This window comes from Callospermophilus lateralis, chromosome 7 (assembly GCF_048772815.1).
Source record: "Callospermophilus lateralis isolate mCalLat2 chromosome 7, mCalLat2.hap1, whole genome shotgun sequence".
NCBI lineage: Eukaryota > Metazoa > Chordata > Mammalia > Rodentia > Sciuridae > Callospermophilus > Callospermophilus lateralis.
In genome coordinates, this window is record NC_135311.1 from 5,731,799 (window position 1) to 5,758,216 (window position 26,418).

Consider the following 26,418-nt stretch of genomic DNA (forward strand, 5'->3'; position numbering starts at 1 on the left):
TGAATAGACCCATATAGGGCCAGGGTCAATGTGACCTCCATTTCCCATTGTGAAATCCAAGCCGGCTTTGTTGGGCAGTTGAGATATGAGAGTTTCTCTATTAATACACACATCTACATGCCTAGCCTTGTACACAAAAGCTAAGAATGTCATGGGGTAGGAGGTAGGATACATGATAGCAGTCTGGACTAGGAGTCCAATCCCTTTGTCCAGGTCCTGGAAAAGATAATTAAATTCCCCAGCTGGGGGTAGGTAAAATAAAAATGAGACATCTATATGAATGTCTGTCTTCTCTCTCCTTTCTCTCTCTCTCTCTCTCTCTCTCTCTCTCTCTCTCCCTCTCTCTTTCTTTTCTTGTACAGGGGATTGAACCCAGGGTATTTAACCACTGAGCCACATCCTCAACACTTTTTATATTTTATTGCAAGACAGGGTCTTGATAAGTTGCCCAGACTGGTCTTGAACTTGCAATCCTCTTGCTTTAGCTTCCCAAGTTGCTGGGATTACAGGCATGCACCACTGCACTGGGCCTTTCTTTCTTTTTCTTTCAACCCATTTTCTCATAAGTGCTGGGCAAGTACTCTACCACTGAGCTACATCCCCAACCACAACATGTCTTTGAGAAAGAAAATATATGCCATTATGAGGATATACTAGCATGTGATTAAATGCAAAAATGTGTATGGGTATATATGTCTATGTTCCATGAGCCCACAAGTATGTATATGTCAGAGTGTGTTGGAATATATTAATATGAAGATGTCTGTGTGTAGATGAAACACATCCTCCATCTCTCTCATACTCACATCAGCTGCCTTCTTCTCTGCTAGCTCCAGCTTCTCCTGGGCATCCTTTAAGGCTTCAGAATACTTGTCCAGCTCATCCTCTGTCCCTTTCAGCTTCTTCTGCATAGCTGCTAATTCATCCTCCAGCTACAGGAGTCCAGAGAGTCATACACAAAGAGGGTAGGATTGAGATCTGGATCATGCATGATCATGCAGACTAGGACTCTGATAGACCCTGAGTCCAGCCTCCATGTTATCCTCCCCAGAGACAGACACATTTTCTCTCCAACCATTTGCATCCCACTGCTCCAGGAGTAATGTTGTGGCTTGATCTGGGATCCTAAAGTCTCTGATCCTAAGATCAACAAACCGTCCTGGGTTTTCATCCAAGACCCTTAGATGGTAAATATCCAAGAGTGTAGAAAGATATCTGTGACACTATTTAAGAGAAAAGAGGTGGTTCATGTTAAACTCTTACCTTTTCCTCTAGAAGTCAGAGGTTCTTCCAAAATGTGGTCCACTAATCCAGCAGTCACACTGTGGCACCAAAGAGGCCACTGACTTTGCCACAGTTACACAGGCATTTGAGGACCATAGATGTCCTCTACTGTCCAATTGAGGCTGGGGAGTCCCTCCCGCCAAAGAAGGAGCTGGCACCAATGGTCACTGCCTTTCCCATGAAACCCCTTCCCTCTCTCCCTCCTTCCCTCTCTCCCTCCTTTCCCAGCAGGTGAGGTGGCTCAGTGGTCACTGCCTTTCCCATGAACCCTCTTCCCTCTCCCCCTCCGGTTCCCCAGCAGGTGAGATGGCTCAGTGCCATGCCTACCTGCTTACTCCTTTCCTCGGCCTGCTTCTGCTCCGCTTCAGCCTGCTCTGCCCGGTCCAGAGCATTCTCCTTGTCCAACTTCAGCATCTGCATTTTTTTCTTGATGGCCTCCATCATGAGCAGTGGCTGTTGGTGGGATTACCTGTGCAATGGAGAACTAGAGACTAGGATAAGAAAGGAGGAGATGCTGTCTGAACAACTAGGGGTTCCCAGACTTAAGCCTTTATCTCTGCTTAGGGCTCCACCTCTTATTCCCAATATGGTCTTTCCAATTCCCTCCACCCCCATCAGTATTCTCCCGGGGGAACACAGGGTGAGACACTTTGATGGACTGACATCACCACCAACAACAACCACTAAAAAAAAAAAAGTAAGGGGGAACAGCTGAGGCTGATTTTAGACAATGGAAAGTGGGGGAGGGGAAAGGCTCTCCCTGACCCTGAAACTTTCCACTCTTTCTGGGTGATATAAAAGTGCAGGGACAGGGGAGGGGAGAACACTTTGGCAATTCTAGAATGGCAGTATTCATCCTGAGGGGCCTAGTTACCCTTCAGTTCCCTCCATGCTCTCCCCTAGACTCTGTTGGATGCAGATCCAACTCTACTGGTTGAGTTTCATCTTTTGATTCCTGGTATTCAGGGAACTTGGACAACAGTGAAGAGGGGAGGTCACTCATGATCCTTGACAATTCCCCCAGATCTCCAGATCAAATTGCTGTGCTATTTTGGGAGTCTCTAATTGGCAGGGAGACATTGTTCCTCTCCCTTAGAGGCATAGGAATAGAGTAAGAGGGTAGGATTGAGATCTGGAAGGCCACCCCAGAGCTTCCAGTGAAGTGGGGAGAAAAATAGGGAGGGTCAGAGTAATCCAGACAAGATAATGCCAAGATAATGCATCTGTTTTTTCCAAAGAAGTAACCTTTTTTTTAGTTGCAGTTGTACATTTATTTATTTATTTTTATGTGGTGCTGAGGATGGAACCCAGTGCCTCGCACCGCACGTGCTAGACAAGCACTTTACCGCTGAGCCATAACCCCAGCCCCCACCCCCAAGTGATCTTAACTTTTGCGTCCATACATACCAGGGTCTCTGTGGCTCTTTGCTCTTCACGTTCTCTCTTCAACACCCAACCCATTGCCTACCACACCTTTACAATCATCACCAACCCCCTGGTGGGTTTCCAAGTCATGTTCATTTTCCACTTGGAGCCTTGTTATTGGCAGGTGGCAATTGATCCCCATATACTGGCATCATATACCCAAGAATATGCCAGAGGAGAGGTGGGCACTGTTCAAGGTGACCAGAGCTCTCAGGGAAGAATAAATGGCTTGAATTAGTCATAATGTCAAAGATAGTTAGTATTAATGCTAAGTCTCAGCCATGTGGGAACTGAAACACCAATCTGGACAGCTGGCAGGGCAGAGCTGGAGTTCACTCATGAAAGCTTCCAGGCACAGAATAGTATAGTAGACTACTACTGGTAGACCAGCAGCTAGACCATCAGCTGACCTGAAGGAAAGCAGAGAAACCAAAGACCCCTACTGTGGAGAGGAGCCAGGGAAAAGAATTAGGGAACCAGAGTCCCAGGGAGAGGAAGCAGAGGATGGCGGGGAGGGGCAAAAGAAGAAAAATACAGGGACAAAAAAGAAAGATGATCCCTACTAGAGAAAGGGGGCAAGATATAAAGAGATTTGATTCCCAATTCCAACTTTCTTCCACTCCCACACCAGTCCTTCAGGTTAAGATTGAAATCCACCTGGGTTGCATCTACTGCTCTTTGGGGGGAGGGGGGTAGTCCTGGAGAGAAGAGGTTCAGTAAAAAAGACAGAGGAGTCCCAGAGCCCTAGAGGTCGACATAGAAGTGTGAGTGATGCTGAATTGCCTGCTGCTATAAGAATATGTTTGACATTTAGTTGGTTTCTAATTAAACAACCCAATATCAAACATATCACATAGAAGCAGGTAGGAAGGCATGGTGGTGCATGCCTTAAATCCTATCTACTTGGAGGGCTGAAGTAGGAGGATCATAAGTTCAAGGCCAATCTTAGCAACTTGGTGAGACTCTGTCTCAAAATAAAAAGAGGGCTGGGGATGTAATTCAGTGTGCACAAGGCCCCAGGTTCAATCCCCAGGACCACAAACAAACAAACAAACAAAAATGATAAATAAGTATAAAGGGCTGGGGATGTAGCTCAGTAGTAAAGTGCCCCTGATTTCAATCCTTAGTACCAAAAAACAAAACAAGAAAACCCCTAAACAAACAAACAAAAAAACAAAACCCGAAAACAAGCAGGAGAGCTTTGGTGATCACCAGCCTTTCTCCTCACTTCAAAGAAAGGTCAGGGCAGAGACAACTGGATCCAATCACATCTAGATGGCGAGCCATCTTCTGGAAGGGCACTGACCCCTGCTTTGCACCTCCCAGAACAGCCAGCCCTTGCTCATCTGCCCTTCGTGCCCTCCGGGCCACAGCCCCGCTCCCACCAGTGCCTGGCCTTTTCTGGATCACACTGGCCTAAAGCAGGAAGGACTTTAGGCCAGGCAGGACTCCACATCCGGGCACCTATCTCATTCCCCAAAGCTCCCACACGAAGCTTGTCTCCCCTCTATGTCACGGCCCCAGCCTAGAGGATCAGCAATGTCAGCAGCTTCTCATCAGCTTTGCCACCTGCTGTCTTGGATGCCATTCCAGCTGGCTGGAGGCTTTCTGGGGGTGGGGTGGGAGGGCTTGTATGTTCTGCTTTACCTTTCCAACAGAACTCCTAACCTTTCCAGATCTCACCCACGAAGGAAGTTGCTGAGGTCCTCTCAGTAGGCACCATCTTGGTACCTCCTGCTACAGATGAGAAAATATTATAGTCAGAAAACTCCAAAGTGCTGGGCTTCTTCTTTCCTCCATCTTGTCCCTTCTCACCTTTTCCCCCATGACCTCCAGGCATACTCCTTAAAGTCACCCTTGGATGTCCAGAACAGAAGAGTGAGCTGTCTCACCAGCGAGCTCCAGTGGGGATCCAGGAGGGATGGCTTAGATCTCTCCTGCCTGGCAGAATCAAAAGGAAAGCTTTAACTCAAGATTGAGAGAGGGAGCCCAGTGGCCTTCTCTTCTGGGGCTTTTTACCACAAGAACTCCTGAGCTGGCTTCTCCAAGGGTCTTCCCTCCCAGGGTCCGGGCTTCTTCCCTTCTTTCTCTTTTGAAGAGAGTCAGATCTGTTGTATGTCAGGTGGTAAGCAGATGCTTTCTCCACTGTGGCAGAAAGGAGCCTGAGTTATAGCTACCCTGCGGGGTGGGGAGGTTGGGTGGAAGTGGGGGCGGGTGGGAGAAAGGCTCTCTGCTTTAGCCCCCAGGCCTGTTCCATGTGTCCTTGTTCCCATTGCCATTAGTCCCTACACTCCCCTGGCCACACACCAATTCCACAATGACCTTGATCTTGATCGATAGCTTGTCCCAAGCCCCAGTCAATTCCTGTTGTGCAGCTCTTGCCTTCCAGGGAGAGACTAACGATGAGCACACAGGCCCCAGTGGAGGCCCTGGTGGGTGGTCTTACATCTTTGTTCATTTGTGACTTCCAAAGTGTAAGTGTGATTTTCATTTTTCTTGCCCTTCCTCCTTATCCTTAACCCCCTAAGTTCTAGCCCCTTCTCTGAGGAACTTGTTCTCACTGGGAAACCAAAGGCTGGAGGGAGGGAGGCTGGAAAAGAAACTAGCAAGACTTGGAAGGACTTTGGTGTTTGGGGAACTGGGGGAACAGAAGCAGACTGGGAATATTGGCTCTCTTAGAAGGAGACTTTGGATGTCATAACTAGGCAAAAACATCACATGGCCTCTGATAAAATTCCTCTGGTTCTCCTGGAAGTGCTTCCTATGTGGTTACTTCAAACAGGTCTGAGCCCTTCTGGGCCGCAGGATCTGGCCAAGGCATCAACTATAGCGGAAAGAGAGGCTGGATGGGTACCTCCTGTGATGTGATGAGAGCCGACAGGATAGGCTGAGAGGATCGGGGAAGACGGGCTCTGTGGGGGGCCGATCTGCCAATACTGGAGCCAGCCTGGCACTGACAAGCCCTGCGGTAAGAGGCCAAGGTCAGGGATCATGTCAGAGGGGATGGGACGTTCTGTGGGTCCAAACGAACAGAAAAAGAAGCACAGAAAAATAGAAGAGGTGGTGAGGAAGTTGCGTTGAAGTAGGGAAATCTAGGTCATAGAGCAGAAGCAAGAAGGGGGAAAGTCTCATTAGAGGCGGAAAACCTCAGGGTGGGTTACCATTTGTTGGACATTGTGTGTGAATCTCTGCCAAGTGCTTCATTTCATCCCCACAGCAACCCAATGAAGTAGACATTATCTCCATCTTACACATAAGGAGCCGTAACCCAGAAAATCTAAGTGACTTGCATGGGGTCCCACAGCTGGTGACAGAACAAGGATTGGAACCCAGACCCATTCAGTATTACAGCCTGTTCTCTTCATTACAAGCCGCATAACTTGGTGAATAAGAAGCTAAAGGTGTCCTGGGAACTGGGCATGGTGGCACACGCCTATAATCCCAGCAACTCAAGAGGCTGAGGCAGGAGGATGGAGGCCAGCCTCAGTAACTTAACAAGGCACCAGGCAACTTAGCAAGACCCTGTCTTAAAATAAGAATAAACATAAAAAGGGATGGAGATGTGGCTCAGTGCTTAAGTGCCTGGTTCAATCCCCAGAACAAACAAACAACAAAAACAACAACAACAACAACACAAATGAACTGAGAGACAGATAAGAGAGAAGAGGGAAGATGAAAGAAGTAATAAAGGCAAGACAGCAGACCTTTGGGAAATCGAGGGCAGGAAACAGGAGACAGCTTCAGGTTTGTGGTCAACTGCAGGCCTCATGTGCATGGTTTTGACTCCTATTAAATACACCTTGTATCTGTCATTACTGTTCATGCCCCTCACCCCTCGGCACAGCCCGTGAGCTCCACGTTTTGTTTGGCATGAGTGGCTACCGACTAAAGATGGAGGTTTAGGAAGCAGAGGTGATGGGGCTGGAGATGGAAGAATGAGGAGGGCAGAGAGAGGGATGAGCATGGGATGGAAAATGACCGTGAAGTGAACAGGGGGCTGGCCAGAGGCCAACAAACAGGGACCTAGGTAATGGAGAAATCTGAGGGGAAACATGAGGGTACCTACTGTGGGCCAAGCACTAGTGGGCTTGCTCTCACTATTTGATTGATCCTCAATGTGTGCGCATGCCTGTAATCCCAGCAGCTAGGGAGGCTGAGACAGGAGGATAGCAAGTTCAAAGCCAGCCTCAGCAATTTAGTGAGGCCCTAAGTAACTCAGTGAGACCCTGACTCTAAGTAAAATACAAAATAGGGCTGAGGATGTGGCTCAGTGGTCGAGTGCCCCTGAGTTCAATCCCCGGTACCTCTTTCCCAAAAAAAAGAAATCGTGATGATTATTTTTGTCCTATTTTTTTTTTTTTTTTTGGTGTGTGTGTGTGTTGCTCAGGGCCTCACACATGCTAAGCAAGTGTTCTACACTAAGCTACAACCCCAGCCTGTCCTATCCTCATTTTCAGAAGAGGAAATGAGACTCAGGTAAATAACTTACATATGATGATTCACAAATTAAAGAAGCAAATGTGAAACCACACCTGCCTCCCAAACCTGTGTTTTTTCTCTCTTTTTCTCTCTTTTTTAGGGCAGTGGGATTGCACCCAGGACTCTGTACCACTGAGCAACATCCCAGACCTTTTTTTCATTTTGAGACAGGTTCTCCCTATGTTGCCCAGGCTGGCCTCAAATTTGGGTTTCTCCTACCTCAGCCTCCCAAGGCACTGGGATTCCAGGTGTGTGCCACTGTGCCTGTCTTGTGCTTTCCTCATTATCCCTGTTACCTCTCAGCACTTATCAGGAATGTGAAGGGTCAGAAGGAAGAAGATCTAACATCTGGAAGATGAAAAATTGGGGTTCAGTAGGAGATTGAAGGATAGAGTCAGACTTGAGAGAAGAAATGAAGGTTGTGGGTTTTGTAGTGGAGACAGCCACATGGAGTTGAGGGAAGGAAAAGATCATGTGGCCAAGATGAGTGACCAGAGAGTTGCCACTGGCAAAGCAAGAGACTTGGGAAAAGTAAGTTGAGTGACAATTACATCAGGGAACAATAGTGTGTGTCTCTTTGGCTTTGGAAGTCATTTGAATAGAAAGTAGAGCCTTAATAATAAGGTTCTCTGTGTCCTGTGGGTACATTCAGTACTTTTCAGTATTTAAAATGCCTTCCGGATGGACATACTCTTCCTGATCTCTCACAAATCTCCTTATCCTTTATTTTTTCACACCTTCTACATTATCTGCCTTTTACCTGGGGGCATTTGAGTCTGGAATCCTCTCATTCTTGCAGAGGTGGGTATTCAGGCTCAGAGGAAAGAGGCTTCTAAGATTTCACAATAAAGCCAGGCGCAGGGGCGCATGCCTGTAATCCCAGAAGTTTGGGAGGCTAAGGCAGGAGGATTGTGAGTTCAAAGCCAGCCTCAGCAACTCATTGAGGCCCTAAGCAATGCAACAAGACCTTGTGTCTAATAAAATATATGAAAGGGCTTGGGATGTGGCTTGGTGGTTAAGGGGCCTGGTTCAACCTCAAAGGAAAAAAAAAAAAGTTTCATAATAATTAAATGACATAAAACCTCGAATACTGTATCCTAACACTCAAGCACCATAGTGCCTGTAGATTAATAGCCACATTCAAAGCTATTTGTCCCAGTATACAGAAAAGATCTGAGAGGAGGTGTGCAAAGTCCAGGAAATCAAAATTATGGTAGTTAAGAACAAATCAAAGCTGGGCAGAGCGGCATACACCCCAGTAATAATCCCAGCGATTTGGGAGGTTGAAGCAGGATAATTGCAAATTCGAGGCTAGCCTCAGCAATTTAGCAAGACCCTCAGCAACTTAGTGGTGCAGTGGCACACACCTGTAATCCCAGTGGCTCTGGAGGCTCAGTCAAGAGAATCACAAATTCAAAGCCACCCTCAGCAACTTAGTGGGGCCCCAAGCAACTTTGAGACCCTGTCTCAAAGTAAGAAATAAAAGAGGGCTGGGAATGTAGCTCAGTAGTAAAGTGCCCCTGGGTTCAATTTCCAGTACCACAGAAATAGAAAAAAAAAAAAAAAAAAAAAAGATTTGAGGCTGAGAGAATGAGCCCTGTTCAAAAAAGTGTGAACCTTTAAGGGGTAGCTTTTTTTAGAATTTTAACATTTATCTTTTAGTTCTCGGTGGATACAACATCTTTGTTTGTATGTGGTGCTGAGGATCGAACCCGTGCCGCATGCATGCCAGGCGAGCGCGCCACCGCCTGAGCCACATCCCCAGCCCCAAGAGGTAGCTTTATTTGTTAAATCAGAATTTCAACTCCCATTATATACCCGCCACCACCATCAATGCTGCAGATCCCACTCCGACCACAAGGCGTCACTCGTTTTCACCATTTTTAAGAATTTTTTTTAGTTGTAGATGGACACAACATCTTTATTTATTTATTGTTATGTGGTGCTGAGGATGGAACCCAGGGCTTTGCATGCGCCATGCGAGCACTCTGCCGCTGAGCCACAACCCCAGCCCCCTTCATCATTTTTTTAAAAAAATAGATTGTTCCCAGTTGGAAGCAGGGGATTGACAGGGAAGGTGATAAAGATGGGGAAATTGTCCCAGGCTCAGTCTGTTTGGGGAAGGAAGTTCAAGGTAGTAGAGGCTCAAGAAGGCTACGTTAGCAGGTATGGCAAGAAGGGAAGAGCAGTGTTTCGGAGGCTGTCAGAGTCTCTCCACATAAAAAGCTTTGCCCATCTGATTTAGTTCTTGCTGGTACTGCTGATGCTCCTTTTCAAACAGCTGGTGCAGGGCAGCTTGACGGACCTGGCAGGGAGGGCAGAAGAGTGTGGTGTTGGCTCTCTGTTTACCAACCTTCCTCATTCTCTCTTCCTGGTTGTTTTCCCATAACTCCTTTTCTTTTGGACCCGGACTTAGCTATAACTCAAAGCTAGACAGTGCTAGAGAGGCTGAACCAATTTTTTCTTCATGGGTGAAGCCCTATGTCCAGCAAATATTTGCTGAGAACATACCACAAATCAGGAATTCTGCTAGGTTCCCAGGATACAAAGATGGTGACATGACAGCTATTGGGACATGAGGGAGAGAAAGACGTAACAAGAGTAGGTTCCGGGCATTAATGGAGGCAGTTTAGTGTCTCAGTAAGATGAGACAAAGACTATAATGCACTTTGGAAAAACATTTTTTTTTCCAGTACAGAGGGTTGAAACCTGGACCTCATATGTGCTAGGCAAGTGTTCTACCACTGAGTCACATCCTCAGTCCTTTTTATTTTTATTTTGAGACAGGGTCTCACTAAGTTGCCCAGGCTGACTTGAACTTACAATCCTCCTGTCTCACTCTCAAGAATTGTTCTGATTACAGGTATGCAACACCACCCAGGTCACTCTGGGACTTTGAAATGTGTTACCTGCAAGCTGGATGCAAAGAATCACTTATTGAAAAAGAACTTTGGCACTTGGAGTTAAACAGTTGATGTTCTGGTGTAATGAGCTGGGTGAGTAATGACAGAGACTAATATTTTGAAATCCCAGCTGGAAAAGGCACAGTTCTCCTAGAACTCACCATCAGTAGTTGTTTGTTGGCCAGTGCCAATTCCTTTACCATGGCATCCTGCATCCTTAGGATGGTGTATGGGTTTCTCCTCTGGCTCAATGTCATCTGCCATGCACAGTGAATATGTGAAGTTTGCCACCTGCCCAAGGTACAGAGGTGGTGGTTGAATGGGTTAGAATTAGGAAGGGAAGGGTTGGGGATGTAGCTCAGCTGGTAGAGTGCTTGCTTAGTATGCACAAGGCCCTGGGCTCAATACCCAGAACCACTACCACCAAAAAAAAAAAAAAAAAAAAAATGAGTGGAGATTAAAAACCCAATCAGTGAGGCTGCTTCATCACTTAGAACCCTTGTTCCATTGTCAAAAGATTGCATCTGGGCACAGTGGCGCACACCTGTAATCCCAGTGGCTCGGGAGGCTGAGGGAAGAGGACTGCAAGTTCAAAGTCAGCCTCAGCAAAAGTGAGGCACTAAGCAACTCAGTGAGATCCTTTCTGTAAAAAAAAAAAAAAATACAAAATAGGGCTGGGATGTGGCTCAGTGGTCCTGTGCCCTGGTTTTAAACCCTGGTACCACTACCCCTCCCCCAAAGATTGCAAAAATCCTTAAAACTACAATTGATTTAGAACCTGGTACATATTAAGTAATTATGTTATTTAATCATTACAATAACTTTGAGGCACAGGTATTAATTTTTACATGATACAGGCAAAGAAACTGAAAGTTGTGAGTTGCCCAAGGTTACTTAGTGGCAGACCTGGATCTCAGCTCATTGTCCCTAACTCTACTTTTTCTTTTTTCTTTCCATGATACATGGGATTGAACACAGACCTCTTGAATGTCAGGCAAGCACTGTAATACTGAGTCACATTCCCACCTCTTTTTCATTTCATTTCAAGACACTAAGTCACCCAGATTGGCTTCAAACCTTTGATCCTTCTGCCTCAGCCTCCTTTATCAGCTGGGATTACAGGCAAGCACAGCTCCTAGTTTTACTTTGAATAAAATTTTTCTTTAACAATTAAAAAAAGCTTAGCCCTGACCCAGTACTACTCAACAAACTAGAAGTTTCTTATGCATCCTTCCAGGAAATTTTTCTATCAGATACCAGCAGGTATATCTTCCTTTTCTTTTTTCTTTCTCCTCCTCCTTCTTTTTTTTTTAATATTTATTTTTTAGTTTTAGGTGGACACAATATCTTTTATTTTTATGTGGTGCTGAGGATTGAACCCAGTCTCTCGTGCATGCTAGGCGAGCATCCTACCACTGAGCCCCAGCCCCAGTCCCTCTTCCTCCTTACTTACATTGCTGGGGAGCTAAACTAGGACCTCAGGCATTCAAGGCAAGCACTCTAGCACTCAGCTAGACATTATACATTTACATACACAGAGCTTCTTAACAATTTGGACTTCTCATATGAACACAGAGATTTGCTTCCTTCAGTTTAAAGGCTGTGTAGTTTTTTTTTTTTTGTTTTTGTTGTTGTTTCCAGCTTTATTTTTTATAAACAACTCTGTCGTGAACATTCTTGTGTATGTACCTTCTCATTTTTTTTTTTTTTTTTTTTTTGGTACCAGAGATTGAACTCAGGGGCACTCAACCACTGAGCCAGATCCCCAGCCCATTTTTGTATTTTTATAGAGACAGGGTCTCACTGATTTGCTTAGCACCTGTCATTGCTGAAGCTGGCTTTGACTCATGATCCTCCTCTTTCAGCTTCCTGAGCTGCTAGAATTACAGGCCTGTGCCACTGTGCCTGGCTCTACTTTTTATTTTTAAACGGGGTCTAAATTGCTAAATTGCTGAGGCTGGCCTCAAACTTTGATTTTTCCTGCCTTAGCCTCCCCAGCTACTGGGATTACAGGTGTGCACCACCTGAAATTTTTTTTTTTTTTTTGGTACTGGGGATTGAACCCAGTGGCACTTAACCACTGAGCCACATCCCCAGCTCTTTTTTTGTATTTTATTTTAGAGACAGGGTTCTTTCTGAGTTGCTTAGGGCCTCACTAAGTTGCTGAGGCTGTCTTTTGAACTCACGATCTTCCTGCTTCAACCTCCTGAGACACTGGGATTATAGGTGTGTGCCACTGCACCTGGCCAATATTCTTAAAAATAGGCTTCTTCTATCTTATCCCAGACATTTCAATCAAAATCTCCTGGGAGGAAGACCTGGCATCAGAGTTCTTTTTCCTCCTTCTCCCCTTCTTTTCGGTATTAAGGATCAACCCAAAGGCCTCACACATGCTGGGAAAGCACTCTATCACTGAGTTACATCACCAGCCCTTTTTATTTTTTGAGATAGGGTTTTGGTAAATTGCTGAGGCTGGCCTAGAACTTGATACTCCTGCCTCAGACTCCTGGTAGCTGAGATTACATGCAGGTGCCACCAGGCCTAGGCTTTTTCTTTTTTTTCTTCTTTAGGGGATAGGTTCTAGGAATTGAACTCAGGGGCACTTGACCACTGAGCCACATCCCCAGCCCTATTTTGTATTTTATTTACAGACATGATTTCATTGAGTTGCTTAGCGCCTTGCTTTTGCTGAGGCTGGCTTTGAACTTGTGATCCTCCTGCTTCAGCTCCTGAGCTGTTTTCTTTTAATGAGCCCTCAACGAGACAGAGTTTCGGTGTGGCTTAGCGACAGGAGTGTAGAAAGGTCAAGCTGAAGGGTAAGGGTAAGAGAAGCAGAGATTACCTGTTGACCATCTTCTTAAATTCTAGGGCCCTTTGAAAGTTCTGCAAGAAAAGGGAAATTCTGTTGATCTGCCTTTAATCTCCAGAACCTCACTAACGGCAAGTATCCTTTTCTTGTACAAGATTCATATTTTTGAGATAGGTAGTAGTCAATTTCCTAGGGGAGGTGGGAAGAAAGTTCTACACTTTTCAGAATAAAAAAAAAACATGCAAGAGTTGATATTTGGCCCCCTATCTCCTCAGTATTGGGGTTTGAACCCCGAAGCACTGAGTTACATCCCTGGGCTTCTTAATTTTTTGATAAGTTACTGAGACTGGCCTTGAACTTGTGGTTCTCCTGCCTTGCCTCCTGGGTTACAGGTGTGTACTACTGCACTTGGCACATTGAATACCTATTAGATGCTAGGCATAGTATCCCACTCCTGTTACTAACTATATCCTAGTCTTAAATCAAGCGCTTTCCCCAATAAATAGCCTACTTCTAAGAAAACTGATCAGAAAAACCTCCTCAAGGGAAACTCCTTCAACCCAGTCCCTCCTTCCAATTCTGCATACCTCTTCTACTTTTGTTATCTTTTCCGCAGACATGTCTACAGACTTGCTTGCTTAAGTCTGAGGAGACTGAGCAGGCTCTCCTTTCTGTTTAGTTCAGTCACCAAGGTTGCAGTAGTCATAGCAACATTTAGGCCTCCAACAATGACCCTGGGCCTAGGAGTTGATTGGTCACCTGGCCTGTTGCCCTGGAGACCTGAAGGGATTCCTGGTTCTCCAGCCTTCTATTAGTGACACAGGCAAATCTGTGAGCAAGGGCCACCATCCCTATTTCAGGATTTCTCTGTTGATGTCCCTAAGAGTATCCGACCAATTCTCTGGAGGCAAAACCTCATGCCCCATAGCCTGTTAGCAAAGTACAGAAAACATACTGTATACCCATTTTACCAAAAGACAACAATAAAGAAATGAGTCATGTGTTCTGTTTTTTAATGGTTCATTTTATTAAATAACTAATCCATAAAACCATACCAATACACTGCCTTATTAGGGGAAACCATTCCTCCATATCATCTTGTATCTCGGCATAGATTATTCCAGGTGTCAGAACATTCCCTCTTGTTCATTTATTTATAAAGAGGGTTGAATGAAGGTGGAAAGGCAGATCAGTGCACACGAGGAAAGTTGTGTTAATGTTTCAACACATCCTGGTTTAAATGGAGTGCCAGGGTAAGTTGTTACACATACCACCCACTTCCTCACCCCACCCCTGATCCTGCCCACCTCTTCCACCAAACAACTCCAAGACATCCTAAAACCAAGCAGTTCCCACTCAATTGAGAACAATGGGACAGACATGGAAGATACCTTACTTTTCACCTTTGGGATTAAACAGGTGGACTATGGCCAAAACAAGTGAAGATTTTTAAGAAAACTTGTGACAGAAATAAGAATGACATCTGAATTCAAACACAGAAGGAAAAAAAAAATTCTACTAATGGGAAAATAAAATCCTATCTGATATTCTGAAAATGCCTGTAAGAAAAAATTGGGGAATGACCTTTCAGACACAAGCTCTAAGAACCCTGGACACAGCAGGAGCTTTAGCTAAAACAGCCTGGGCCTGCTGAGCCAGATTTCCTGAGGGCTGCCCAGTAGACACCACAGATGTCTGGCTCAGTCTGCAGCGAGAGTCCTTCAGCTCCATCACAGAGTGCTCTCCAATGTATTATAGTTATCCTTAAAGCTCTTCAATTCGAGGAAATGCTTGGCACGTTTACTCTTCTGACTGGAGGGAAGGTATGTCACCTGGATAGTAGTTGGGGAGACTTCAGGGGACTGAGTTAGGTCTTTGGCTGCTGACTGGTGCTGTCGCTGAGAGCTCCCAACTCGTGCTTTGACCCTAAAGAATACAAAGAGGGGAGGTTATGGACAGAATGAGGACTAGCAGAAGAATACAATTCAGGTCCTTTCCTTTCCCATAAATATAGCCACAAATGATCTCTGACCTATCTTATAAATTAGTTACTAAAAGCCTATCTGAGAGCTTAGAAATAAAGAAACCAGTAAGATGTGGTAGTTCACACCTGTAGTTACATTCAGGAGGCTAACGCAGGAGGATCACAAGTGGGGTCAACCTTGGCAACTTAGCAAGACTCTGTCTCAAAATAAAAAAATTTCAAAAAGGGCTGGGGATGTAGCATAGCAGTAGAGTACCCATGAGTTTAATCTTCAGTGTCATTAAAAAACGAAGAAGGTAAGAAGTAGCAAAGAAACCAATTTCCCACTGAGTCCTTGTCTCTGGCTCATTTTTTTTTCTTCCTGACACCATATTTAAAGAAAACTAAAAAAAAAAAAAAAAGTCCTTTTTTTTTTTTTTTTTGTAGTTGTAGATGGACAGCATGCCTTTATTTTACTTGTTTATTTTTATGTGGTGCTGAGGATCGAACCCAGTGCCTCACACATGCTAGGCAAGCTCTCTGCCTGGGGGCCTCAGCCCTAAAGAAAAACTTTTAATTTTACTTATTTCACCTAATGTGTATATGTAGTGAACATATTCCTAATCTAAAGAAAGTCCCCTGGGGCTGGGGATGTGGCTCAAGCGGTAGCGCGCTCGCCTGGCATGCGTGCGGCCCGGGTTCGATCCTCAACACCACATACAGACAAAGATGTTGTGTACGCCGAGACTAAAAAATAAATATTTAAAAAAAAAAAAAAAAGAAAGTCCCCTGAAAGCTAAATATCTAAAAATAAGAACAGAAGCAGCTAATGAGTACTTGACATGTTAGTATATTACACTTGGTGGTTTACATCTAATTTACTAACATCACTCTCTATATTTTTGTATTGCCTAGTTGTGCAGGTTAAGAAATGGAGGGTCCAATAATTAACCTGTATGAGGTCACAAAGCTATTAAGTGACAGACTGGGTATTTGAACCTAAGGTTGTCAGACTGCAAAGCCTATATTCTTTTTACTATACCCACTGAAGCTTTCTAGAAGCCAAAAGAAAAAATTTTTAAAAAACTGTAATAATATACGCATAAAACTTATCATTTAACCATTTGAAAACATACTTCAGTAGCTTCAAGTACATTCACAATATTGCACGACTAACCTCCAATTAACACTTTTCATCTTGCAAGTCTATGCTCATTAAACTAGTTTTCTTTTCCCCTTTCCCCAATGCCTGGCAATCATCATTCTACTTTCTGTCTCTGAATTTGACTTCCTAGGAATCCTATACAAGTGGAATTTGTATTTATCTTTCAGAAGATTTTAAAACAGATTTCCTGCCTAACTCCAAACATTTTTTTCCAGCTTGTTGCTGCCTTTTTTTTGGAACCCAGGGGTGCTTAACCACTGAGCTACATCCCCAGCCCTTTTAAAATTTTACTTAGAGTCAGGGTCTCACTAAGTTGCTTAGGGCATCACTACGTTGCTGAGGCTGGCTTTGAACTTGCAATCTTCCTGCCTCAGCCTCCAGCTGCTGGGATTACAGGCATGCACCACCACACCTGGTGGTGATCATTTTCATTACTGCTCTAATCAAAAGTTTTCACCGGCACCTTCTGTCTTTGAGAACAAGGTAGTTCAGGCTAGGTGTGGTAGCACATGCTTCTAACCCCAGCTACTCAGAAGGCTGAGGTAGAAGGATCCCAAGTTTGAGGACCGCTGGGCAACTTGGTGAGGACCTTTCCCAAAATAAAAACAGGGGTATAGCTCAGTGGTAGAGCACCCCTGGGTTCAACTCCTAGTACCAAAAAGAAAATAAAAACAAAAAAATCCCAGCATAGCTCATTTTTAGAACGGAGAGAAGACAGAATAGACATACTCCTTATGTCTTGAGAAAGTCATGCCAAACACAACAGAAAACAGATGTATTCTTTTCATGGATGGTAACTAGTTTTTAATTCTAAATTGGCCTTCTTTTTTTTCACCAAACACTTTAAGATATGCATAAACAACATAATGAAACTATGTTGAGTACATATTTAAAACATTCTCAAACAGAAGTCATGACTCCTCTTCCTTCTCTTAGGTAATACCTTCGTATCTTAGGATATTACTACCAAGTATAATATCCTGTTAACATCCTAACACGTTAATGAAAGTCATGATTCCCAAACAGAAGTCATGACCCTCGCCAGGGGCAGTGGTGCGTGCCTGTAATCCCAGTGGCTTCAGAGGTAGAGGCAGGATTCCAAGTTCAAAGTCAGTCTTAGCCACTTAGCTAGGCCCTAAGTGAGACCCTGTCTTAAAATAAAAAAAAAAAAAAAGGGATGGGAATGTGATTCAGTGGTTAATCACCCCTGAAGTTCAATCCCCGGTACCAAAACAACAACAACAATAACAAAACGAATAAGTAAACAAACAAAAACCCCAAAACTGACTCTCTAGTGGTGACCTTTGTTTCAGATAAGGTTATAATGCTTTAAGTAGTAATAAAAATAGGTGGCATTTAATGCTTTATTAGGTTCTGCCAATTTCGACATTTAATTGGGCTGGAAAAAAAAGAAAAAGATGCACATAAAGTAAAAAAATTCTCTTATTACTTATATGGTAGCATCTTCTTTCTAATTTGGCAAGAGGCAATTCTAATAGTCTTATGGTATCATGGATATTCATTCATACTGCTTTATGAAAGCTACTGCATAAATATTAGGAACAGTCCAGTACTTCTAATACTTCTCATATTCTCTAAGCAGCTCCCTTTGACATGTTCCCCTCCAAACTCACACAGTGGCCAGCTCACTCAGGGCCTCTTGATAGCGCAGGTACTCACTCTGGCCAAACACCTTAGAAAAGAGAAAAGATGAGGATTCTCTTAGTCTGGCATATCCCTTTAGATACTTGAAGGAAAAACTGGCCATTCAGCTCACCCCTGTCCCGTAGCGGGCTGTCTCGTAGCCATCCAGCAGGGTATCGATAAGGGCCTTCCGCACACCCTTGAAAGGAGTACTAGTGTTTCGAAGATCTAGCAAGTAGGAGCGGAAATTCTTGCCCATTAAGGAACAGGGGTGCCTGCCTTCAGCATGAAATGGGATCTCTGAGGAGATAAAGGGACAATATCTAGTTATTTTCCCAAGTTAGAAATAGGTCTAATGAAATAAGTGATATGAGCTGGATGTAAATCCCATCTTTTTTTAAAAAAAGATAGAATATTAAAAAAAAAATAGACAAATCTGTCTCAAAATAAAAAATACAAAGGGCTGGGGATATAGCTCAGTGGTAAAGCACCTCTGGATTCAATCCTTAAAAAATTTACCTATATTAAAAGTGTGTGTGTGTGTATATATATATATATATGTGAATTTGACATATAAATGTGCATATATATATATATATACACATACATACATATGTACATATGTGTATATGTGTATATATATATATATATATAAGCTATTTTCGTTAGAGATAGAAGCATATATGACAAGTGGTCATAGAATGGGAAAAAATATTCAAGAATCATTCGCCTTGGGTTTACTGGAAAAACAAATTATCATCTTCCAGTTCAGGAAACTAAAGGTCTCAAGAATCTTAAAAAAGGGTTGGGGATGTGGCTCAAGCCGTAGCTCGCTCGCCTGGCATGCGTGCGCCCGGGTTCGATCCTCAGCACCACATACAAAGATGTTGTGTACGCTGAGACTAAAAAATAAATATTAAAAAAAAAATTCTCTCTCCCTCCCTCTCTCTCTCTCTTTCATTTAAAAAAAAAAAAAGAAACTGATACAGCTAATTTATAAAAAAAAAAAAAGAATCTTAAAAAAGACAAACAAAAAACCCTAGTCTTTTAGGAGAAGAACTAACCTGCCTACATAATTTCCTTATGTAAAAGATTAAGTGGTATTTTCCAAACTCCAGGAAATTCCCACTAGTCGAGATATAAAAAAAGGACAAATCCTAACATATAAAATGGGTTTATTACTCTGTTCCCTAGATGGCTTTTAAGGCTCTAGAATGGAGTCTGATAGCTAGTGTCCTTACCAGAAGCACGGATAGCATCCAGAGCTTTCATCCTATACAGATAGTTGTAGCAACCTGTTGAAATAAAGAGTAGTCTCAGACATAATTCTCAAACTCCAGTAAACTAATAAACTGTCTTTCTGCATCTGACACATAGCCAACAACTGGAATAACTGAGGTTTTGTTAGCAGCTATTTACAACAAGTGTAAAGGAATTCTGAACTTGTGGGACTCCTCACTGAAGTGCTCTCCAAGAGCTTGCAACATACTTTGACTTCCCTGAGTTTCCAGTTGTAGCAGTCTTGCATCGTCATCTGCAAGGAGCTGAGGTTCATACTTGATATCCTGAACCCTGGATAGTCGAATATCAATCTCCTCTTTCAAGTCCTGAATGTGTAGAGAAGAGAATACAGAATCACTTAACTTGTACTCTGATTCCCACTAATCTGGAAAAGGGTCAGAGCCTGTGAGCAACTAAGATGAAGTAGTGGAAGTGCTCAGGTAGTTACTGAAATTGCCAGATAAGATGTAAGATTTTGGGAAAGAATGGGGTTCTCTAATAACCTCTCCAAACTGTACATATCTAAGCTAGATATTTTAATTTGCCAGAATTTCTTCACGCTCTACAGCATTATTCCAGATTTTACACTGGTCTAAGAATCTTGGTAGGTATTATAAAGACCTTCCTAAATTGGGACAAAGTGGACAACTGGAAGTCATAATCTATTCTAGAAATCCAAGGAGAAGACCTGCATATAATCTGTAAACATCTAGGGACTGTCCAACCTGGTGGACCACAGGACTTCTAGAAATCCACGTTAAAACAAAAACATTTTTTTAAAAAATAAATGTTCATTTTTGCCACACAGGGGATTGAACCTGGCTCTCCACAAAGCTACACTCCCAATCCTTTTTATTTTTGAGATAGGGTCTAAGTTGCTCAGGCTGGCTTTGTATTACTAATCCTCTCTCTCAGCTTCCCGAATAGCTGGTATTACAGGTGTGTGCCACTATACCCAGTTTAATTGCTAAAATTGGTAATTCATACCAGGCACAGTGGCACACACCTGTAACCCCTGTTATTTGGGAGGCTCAGGCAGGAGGATTTCAAGATCAAGCCTGAGCAATTTAGTGAGACACTGCCTCAAAAACAAAATGAAAAGGGCCGGGAGTGTAGCTTAGTGGTAGAGCACCATTCTAGTATGTGGGAGGCTTTGGGTTCAATTCCCAGTACTGGAGGAAAAAAATTGATAATTAACATCCATGCTACAAAAATTTAAAAGGTACTATTATTGTGCTGCCCTTTCAAGATAGAAGCAAGCACTATCATCAGTTCCACATCCATCTCACTTAAGAGGGTTGCCAAACCCCTGAGGAAATAATTTTTTTTTTTTTTTTGTTGGTGCTGGGGGATTGAACCCAGGGCCTTGTGCATTTGAGGCAAGCACTCTACTGAATGAAATTTATCTGCAGCCCCCTTGTTTTCCTTTTGTAGTGGGAACTGGACTCAGTGGTGCATTATCATTGAGCCACAATGCCAACTCTTTTTTTTTTTTGGAGACATTGCCTTGCTAAATTGCTGAGGCTGGCCCCAAATTTGGAATCCATCCCTCTGCCTTAGCCTCCCAAATCACTGGGATTACAGGTATATGCCATGGTATAATTTCTATTGTAACGCCACCCCCCACCCTACATACTGGCTGGGATTGAACCCTGAAACTCATTCATATGCTAGGAAGTGCTCTATCACAAGCTACTTCCCTGGCCCTTTGTTGTTTAACTCTACCAGAAACTTCCATTGTGAACTATTATCACAGACCACAGGTAACATATGCACGTTTTAAGTAATTATAAAGACCAAGATGAACACCTATATCCAATATTCGCTTTATGAAATGGAAATCAATGACTTTGAAGTCCTATATACTCATTCCTAATTGCCACCACCACAAACCTTCATTTACCAGTAATCCTCTCACTCTTCATATTGTTTTATCATGTATTATCCTAAATAAGATGCTTAACTTTGTCTAGTTTTGAGATTTATACAAATGGAAAAATACTTTTTGAATTCCTCAGCAAACTGTTTTCTTTTGCAGTGCCAGGGATTGAACCCAGGGCCTTGCAAATGTGAGGTAAGTGCTTTAACACTGAGCTATATCTCCAGCCCTACAAGTTTAAAATGAACTTTACTGAGGTTGAATTTGTATAAAAAATAAAGAAAATTCACTTAAGTGTATAAGACAAATGAATTTGGATAACTTATTAGTGATGGTATGGGGAATTGAACCCAGAGGTGGTTTACCACTGAGCTCCATTTTTAAGTATTTTATTTTGAGACAAGGTCTTGCTAAATTGCAAGTCACTGGGATTATAGGCATGCCCCACCAGCCTGGCTTGGATGGATGAATTTTAACAATATAACCATTTACTGGCATCTCAATCAACATTTCCTTATCCCAAAATGTTCTCTACAGTCACCCTCTCTTCCTTAGTTTGCTACAGGCAATGTGATGTGTTCTTTATAGTTCTTTATGGTCATTCTAGAATTTCATATAAATGGAATCATATGATACATATTATCTTGTGAATGGCTGTTTTTTTTTTTTTTTAAAGTCTTGTAGTTGTAGATGGACAGAATGCCTTTAATTTTTTTTTTTTTTAATGTGGTGCTGAGGATCAAACCCAGTGCCTCAGCATGATAGGCAAGCGCTCTACCACTGAGCCCCAGCCCATCTATGGCTTCTGAGTTGGCAGATTTTTTTGTGTGCATAGTACTGGGAATTGAACCCAAGGGTGCTCCTTCCACTGAATGACATCCCCAGTCCTTTTTTGAGACAGTCTTGTGCCAAGTTGCCTAGGCTGACTATAAACTTGTGATCTTCCTACCTCAGCCTCTGAAGTACCTGGGATAATAGATATACATCACTGTGCCAGGCTCTTGGCATGGTTTTTAGATTCACTGTTTGCAACTTTTTTTTTCTTTAAAGGAGACGTTTATTCTTTCAACTTTTTTCATTAAGAATATTCTGAAGATTCTTTGTGTTCACATATTTTAGTTTATTTTTAATTTTTAAATCATTCTAGAATATGAACTGGTATCACTAACTTTAACCTGGACTTCTGCTACCATGAACATTTTCATACATGACTTCTAATACTAACTTTAACCTGGACTTTTATATTGTTTAAATATTATGAACATAGGAAAGGCAGCAGAATACAACAGACACTAGTATGGCAATATGTAAATCAGTGGATGTGTAACCGATGTGATTCTGCAATCTGTATACGGGGTAAAAATGGGAGTTCATAACCCACTTGAATCAAAATGTGAAATATGATATATATCAAGAACTATGTAATGTTTTGAACAACCAACAATAAAAATTATAAAAAATAAATAAATAAATATTACGAACAATGCTACCACGAACATTTTCATACATGACTTCTAGTACTATGAGCACAAATTAATTTCCTTATGATATGGAACTGCTGGGCCATAGATTAGCTAGGTACATGTTCAATCTTAGTTGATAATGCCCAATTATTTTCTAAAGTGGTTTTAATAATTTATACTTCTACCAGTAATGGATGAGAATTTAGATAAATTTTGTAAAGCAAACGGAATCTCCCCCTACCCCCAATACTGGGGGTAGAACCCAGAGGTGCTTTAACACAGAGCTATAACTCCCCAATTCCTCCCCACTTTTTTTTTTTGATGGGGAGAGTGGATACCAGGGATTGAACTCAGAGGAACTTGACCACTAAGCCACACCCCCAGCCCTATTTTGTATTTTTAAAAAATTTTTTAGTTTTAGGTGAACACAATATCTTTATTTTTATGTGGTGTTGAGGATCAAACCCAGTGCCTCATGCATGCTAGGTGAGCACTGAGCCACAAACCCAGCCCCTATTCTGTTTTTTATTTAGAGACAAGGTCTTGGGCTGGGGATGTGGCTCAAGCGGTAGCGTGCTCGCCTGGCGTGTGTGCGGCCCGGGTTCTATCCTCAGCACCACATACAAAGATGTTGTGTCTGCCAAAAACCATAAAATAAATATTAAAACTTTTCCTCTCTTTCTCTGTCTCTCTCACTCTCTCTTTTAAAAAAAAAAAAAAATAGAGACAAGGTCTCACTGAGTTGCTTAGGACCTTGCTAGGTTGCTGAGGCTGGCTTCGAACTTGAAATCCTCCTGTCTCAGCCTCCAGGAGCTGCTGGGATTATAGGCGTGTGCCACTGTGCCCAGCTCCACCTTTTTTGGAGACAGGATCTTGCAAAACTGCCCAAGTTGATCTCAAACTTGCAATCCTCCTACTGCAGCCTCCATAGTTGGGGGAATTACAGGAATGTGCCACTGTGGTCAAATAAGCAATCTTGATTTCATATAGTCTCAGGGCTCCTAAACAGCCAAAGTTTTGATTGGCTAATGATATGTTAGATACCAACCCATGAAAGGCAAGTGGAAATTACACTGTTCAAAGTTTCAGGCAAGGACAGTTTTCTTGAGTCTTTCCAGGTAATATGTCAGAAAGAAACAAGGCTTGGCGCTGTGGTGCACCCCTATAATTCCAGTGGCTTGGGAGGCTGAGGTAGGAGGATAGCAAGTTCAAAGCCAGCCTCAGCAACTTAGTGTGGCCCTAAGTAACTTAGAGACTCTGTCTCAAAATTAAAAAAAAAAAGGGGGGGGGGGCGGTGATGAGAACATGGCTCAGTGGTCAAGTGTCCCTTGGTTCAATACCCAGTAACAAAAAGAGAGGAACAAGTACAAGAGGATTAATAATACTGGTCAATCAAAGAACTGCTCTAGGAGTTGAGAGAATTGTGTACTAGCTTTGGCTCTCCCATTGACTTATTGTTCACTCAATAATGAATTACTGAGTATTTACTATGTGTTGGCCTTGGTTTTACTTTGATGGAAAAAAAAAAATGGCCCGGTGCCTGCACTTTTTTTTTTTTTTTTTTTTTGCAGGGCCACAAACTGAAGGCAGGGGCTTGCATATACTAGAACCACTGAGCTACACTCCAAACCTAAGTGCTTGCCCTCTTGAAGCTTAAGATCTCAGAAGAAAAAAAATTTTTTTCTTATTTGGTATCAGGGATTGAATTCAGGGACTGAACAAATAGTCACATCTCCAGACCTTTTTATTTTGAGACAGGGTCTTACTAAGTTGCTTAGGGCCTCGATAAATTGGTGAGGCTGAACTCAGAATCCTCTTGTCTCAGCCTCCCAAATTATTGGGATTACATGTGTGTGGCACCATGGGCCAGTTGAGAGGAATGTTTTGGACAAAGAGACTAACATAAAAGAAAAATTGTGGCAAACGCTATGAAGAAAATATCAGGGTAATAATGGAAAATTGAGACCTATTTTATTTCGTTTTTAAAATATTTTTTGTAGTTTTAGATGGACAGAATGCGTTTATTTTGTTTATTTTTATGTGGTGCTGAGGATGGAATCCAGTTGCCTCAAGCATGCTAGGCAAGCGCTCTGTCACTGAGCTACAGTCCAGCTCAAAGAGACCTATTTTAAAATCCACAGTAAGCATTCTTCTTTCATGGAAGTAACATTTAAGCTAAGATCTAAAGAATGAATGATCTAGTCAAGTGAAGACCATTCCAGGTCACAGTAACAGTATGTGCAAAGGTGTGCGATCAACTAGTAGAACTAGATTTCAGAGACTGGGAGAGGCGCCAAACAAAAGGAAGTTGGTAAGGGCAGCAGGTACATTTAAGTGAAAGATTAAAGAAGCAGATAGGGTTGGCAGTGGGGTATCAAGAGTTATGATTTAGATATGCTGGGTTTGAGATATCTATTAGAAATCAAAGTGGATGCTGGGTGTTTGATGCATGCCTGTAATCCCAGTGGCTGGGGAGGCTGAGGCAGGATGGCATGTTCAAAGCCAGCTTCAGAAATTTAGTAAGACCCTAAGCAATTCAGTGAGATAGTGTTTCAAAACAAAAAATAAAAAGAGGTGGGGATGTGGCTCAGTGGTAAGTGCCCCTGGGTTCAATCCCTGGTACCCCCAAACAAATAATGTTGAAATGTGAAGTAGGCAGTTGAGATACATAGTATGGGATGCTGGAAAGAGGCAAAATTTAAAAGGAAGGCATTATCTAAGAAGAAAACATAAACAAAGGTAATAAATCACTAGGTTATTCACTTTCTGTATGTTATCCCCTAAGTTGTTTCTTTTCCTTAGGCTTATCTGTAACACAAATGGTGGAACAAGATACTTAATGGGACTCTTAAATAAGCCTTAAGTTCTGCAAAGACAACCTTTCATTGTTCTACTGCTAATTGTAACCATTCTTAAATCCATCCTAAAACAAAGCAAACAAAAAACATTGATTAAGATGAATGGGGAAACATTTTACAGCAGTCAGCAAAAACTTAAGTTCTTGGTAAAGTTACATACTGTACCAGAGCAGTGGGCAGGTAAGCCAAATTCCAAGACTGTTACTGCTCAATTCACTAAGGTTAACTATAAAGGTAAATAGAGAAAGAAACGTGAATTTAAGTAATCTCTAAAAGGCACAGAAAATCTCATTCTTGTTCCTATAACGCAACTGAAGAATGCTGGTTTTGTGTCCTAAGGACCTACCTTGGGGGCATTGTGTCCCACAGGGACATGGGGTCCCCTTCTAGATTTCATTGCAAAGCGCATGATTTGCCTCTTCACAAAAATAAACAGTAGTACAAATACCTGTCCAAAAAAGATACGATAAGAATCTTTAATAAAGACAACAAAAGGCATGCCTTCATTTAAAGTCTCCAGATTGCGGCTCTCAGAAATGGAGGCTTCAAGATAAAACTTGGGGGAAAGCGAGGACGTCGACGATGAAGGTGGATCTAGGGAAGCCAATAGTGGGGAGGCTTGGGGTCTGTGCCCTAGAGCTTAGGGGGAGGGTTCTCAGTCAGGGGCGGGTCGGTCTGGGTCTGTGACTTAAGCTCCCAGGTACTCCTGGGATCGAAGTCAAAAGCGCAGAAAAGGCCCAGGTGAGTGGGTGGAGAATGAAGACAGGGATCGGCTCAAGAGGAGGGTCTCCACTGGGTGAGACGCTACAGCAGGAATAGGGTGGGGGAAGATCCTCACCAGGCTCCCGTAGGCCATCACCAGCACGACATTCACCCCGGACAGCCAGTTACTGCTGGACGCCATGGCCTCCCTCCCCGCGCAGAAGTGCTCGGGTTTTCCCGCTGCCCTGCCTCGTTAGCCCAGGCTCCGCCGAAGCAACGGCGCCTGGGTTCCCTGGAGCTCCCCGGCCATTTCCTTACGGGGGAAGACCGAGCCAGACCCGGCCTGAAAACATGGCGGATGGGGGGGCTAGGAAAGGAGGACGACGCCTTCCCGCTTCCCCCCCGACACGTGACTCAGGCAGGCAGTGGCACCTGGGAGCTGCGAGTGCGGAGACGCGGAACTACGCCAGTAAGAGGAAGCGGAGGCCATCCGTGCGTCACGTGGTAGAGGCGGGGCCGCCGCGCAGGGGGCGGGTCGGGCGCACGGAGCCCGAGTTCGGTGT

General features: G+C 43.2%; 4 protein-coding genes across 13 annotated transcripts in view; 1 reads left to right on the plus strand and 3 right to left on the minus strand.

Moving 5' to 3' along the window:
- Tpm3 (tropomyosin 3) overlaps positions 1-1,805 on the minus strand; it is a 28,688-nt gene extending 26,883 nt beyond the window's left edge. For all 7 annotated transcript variants that reach the window (XM_076861999.1, XM_076862001.1, XM_076861998.1 and 4 more), the window contains exons 1-2: positions 1,612-1,805; positions 807-932 (exon numbers count right to left, since the gene is read on the minus strand). In XM_076861999.1, the coding sequence (XP_076718114.1) occupies positions 807-932; positions 1,612-1,728 (243 nt within the window). In that variant the 5' untranslated portion in view covers positions 1,729-1,805. The remainder of the gene's footprint in view (positions 1-806; positions 933-1,611) is intronic.
- Positions 1,806-9,391: 7,586 nt separating this feature from the next.
- On the minus strand, positions 9,392-13,520 carry Cfap141 (cilia and flagella associated protein 141). The gene is made up of 4 exons (XM_076863639.1): positions 13,488-13,520; positions 12,934-12,974; positions 10,253-10,382; positions 9,392-9,493 (listed from the first exon to the last, which is right to left on the minus strand). The coding sequence occupies exons 1-4, from the start codon at positions 13,518-13,520 to the stop codon at positions 9,392-9,394; spliced, it is 306 nt and encodes a 101-aa protein (XP_076719754.1).
- A 383-nt stretch (positions 13,521-13,903) lies between these two features.
- On the minus strand, positions 13,904-26,306 carry Ltap1 (lipid transport auxiliary protein 1). 4 transcript variants are annotated; one of them, XM_076862037.1, is made up of 7 exons: positions 25,992-26,304; positions 25,500-25,601; positions 19,162-19,279; positions 18,914-18,967; positions 17,806-17,972; positions 17,663-17,721; positions 13,904-14,826 (listed from the first exon to the last, which is right to left on the minus strand). In XM_076862037.1, the coding sequence occupies exons 1-7, from the start codon at positions 26,055-26,057 to the stop codon at positions 14,631-14,633; spliced, it is 762 nt and encodes a 253-aa protein (XP_076718152.1). In that variant the 5' UTR covers positions 26,058-26,304; the 3' UTR covers positions 13,904-14,630. The 4 variants fall into 4 exon arrangements, with proteins under 4 accessions (XP_076718152.1, XP_076718156.1, XP_076718155.1 ...); XM_076862041.1 differs by lacking the exon at positions 25,992-26,304 and adding an exon at positions 25,319-25,379 and having other exon boundaries at positions 25,500-25,582; XM_076862040.1 differs by lacking the exon at positions 25,992-26,304 and adding an exon at positions 25,314-25,379 and having other exon boundaries at positions 25,500-25,582.
- Ubap2l (ubiquitin associated protein 2 like) overlaps positions 25,871-26,418 on the plus strand; it is a 45,590-nt gene continuing 45,042 nt past the window's right edge. The window contains exon 1 of the mRNA XM_076862021.1: positions 25,871-25,894. The gene's annotated coding sequence lies outside the window, so the exon portion shown is untranslated. The remainder of the gene's footprint in view (positions 25,895-26,418) is intronic.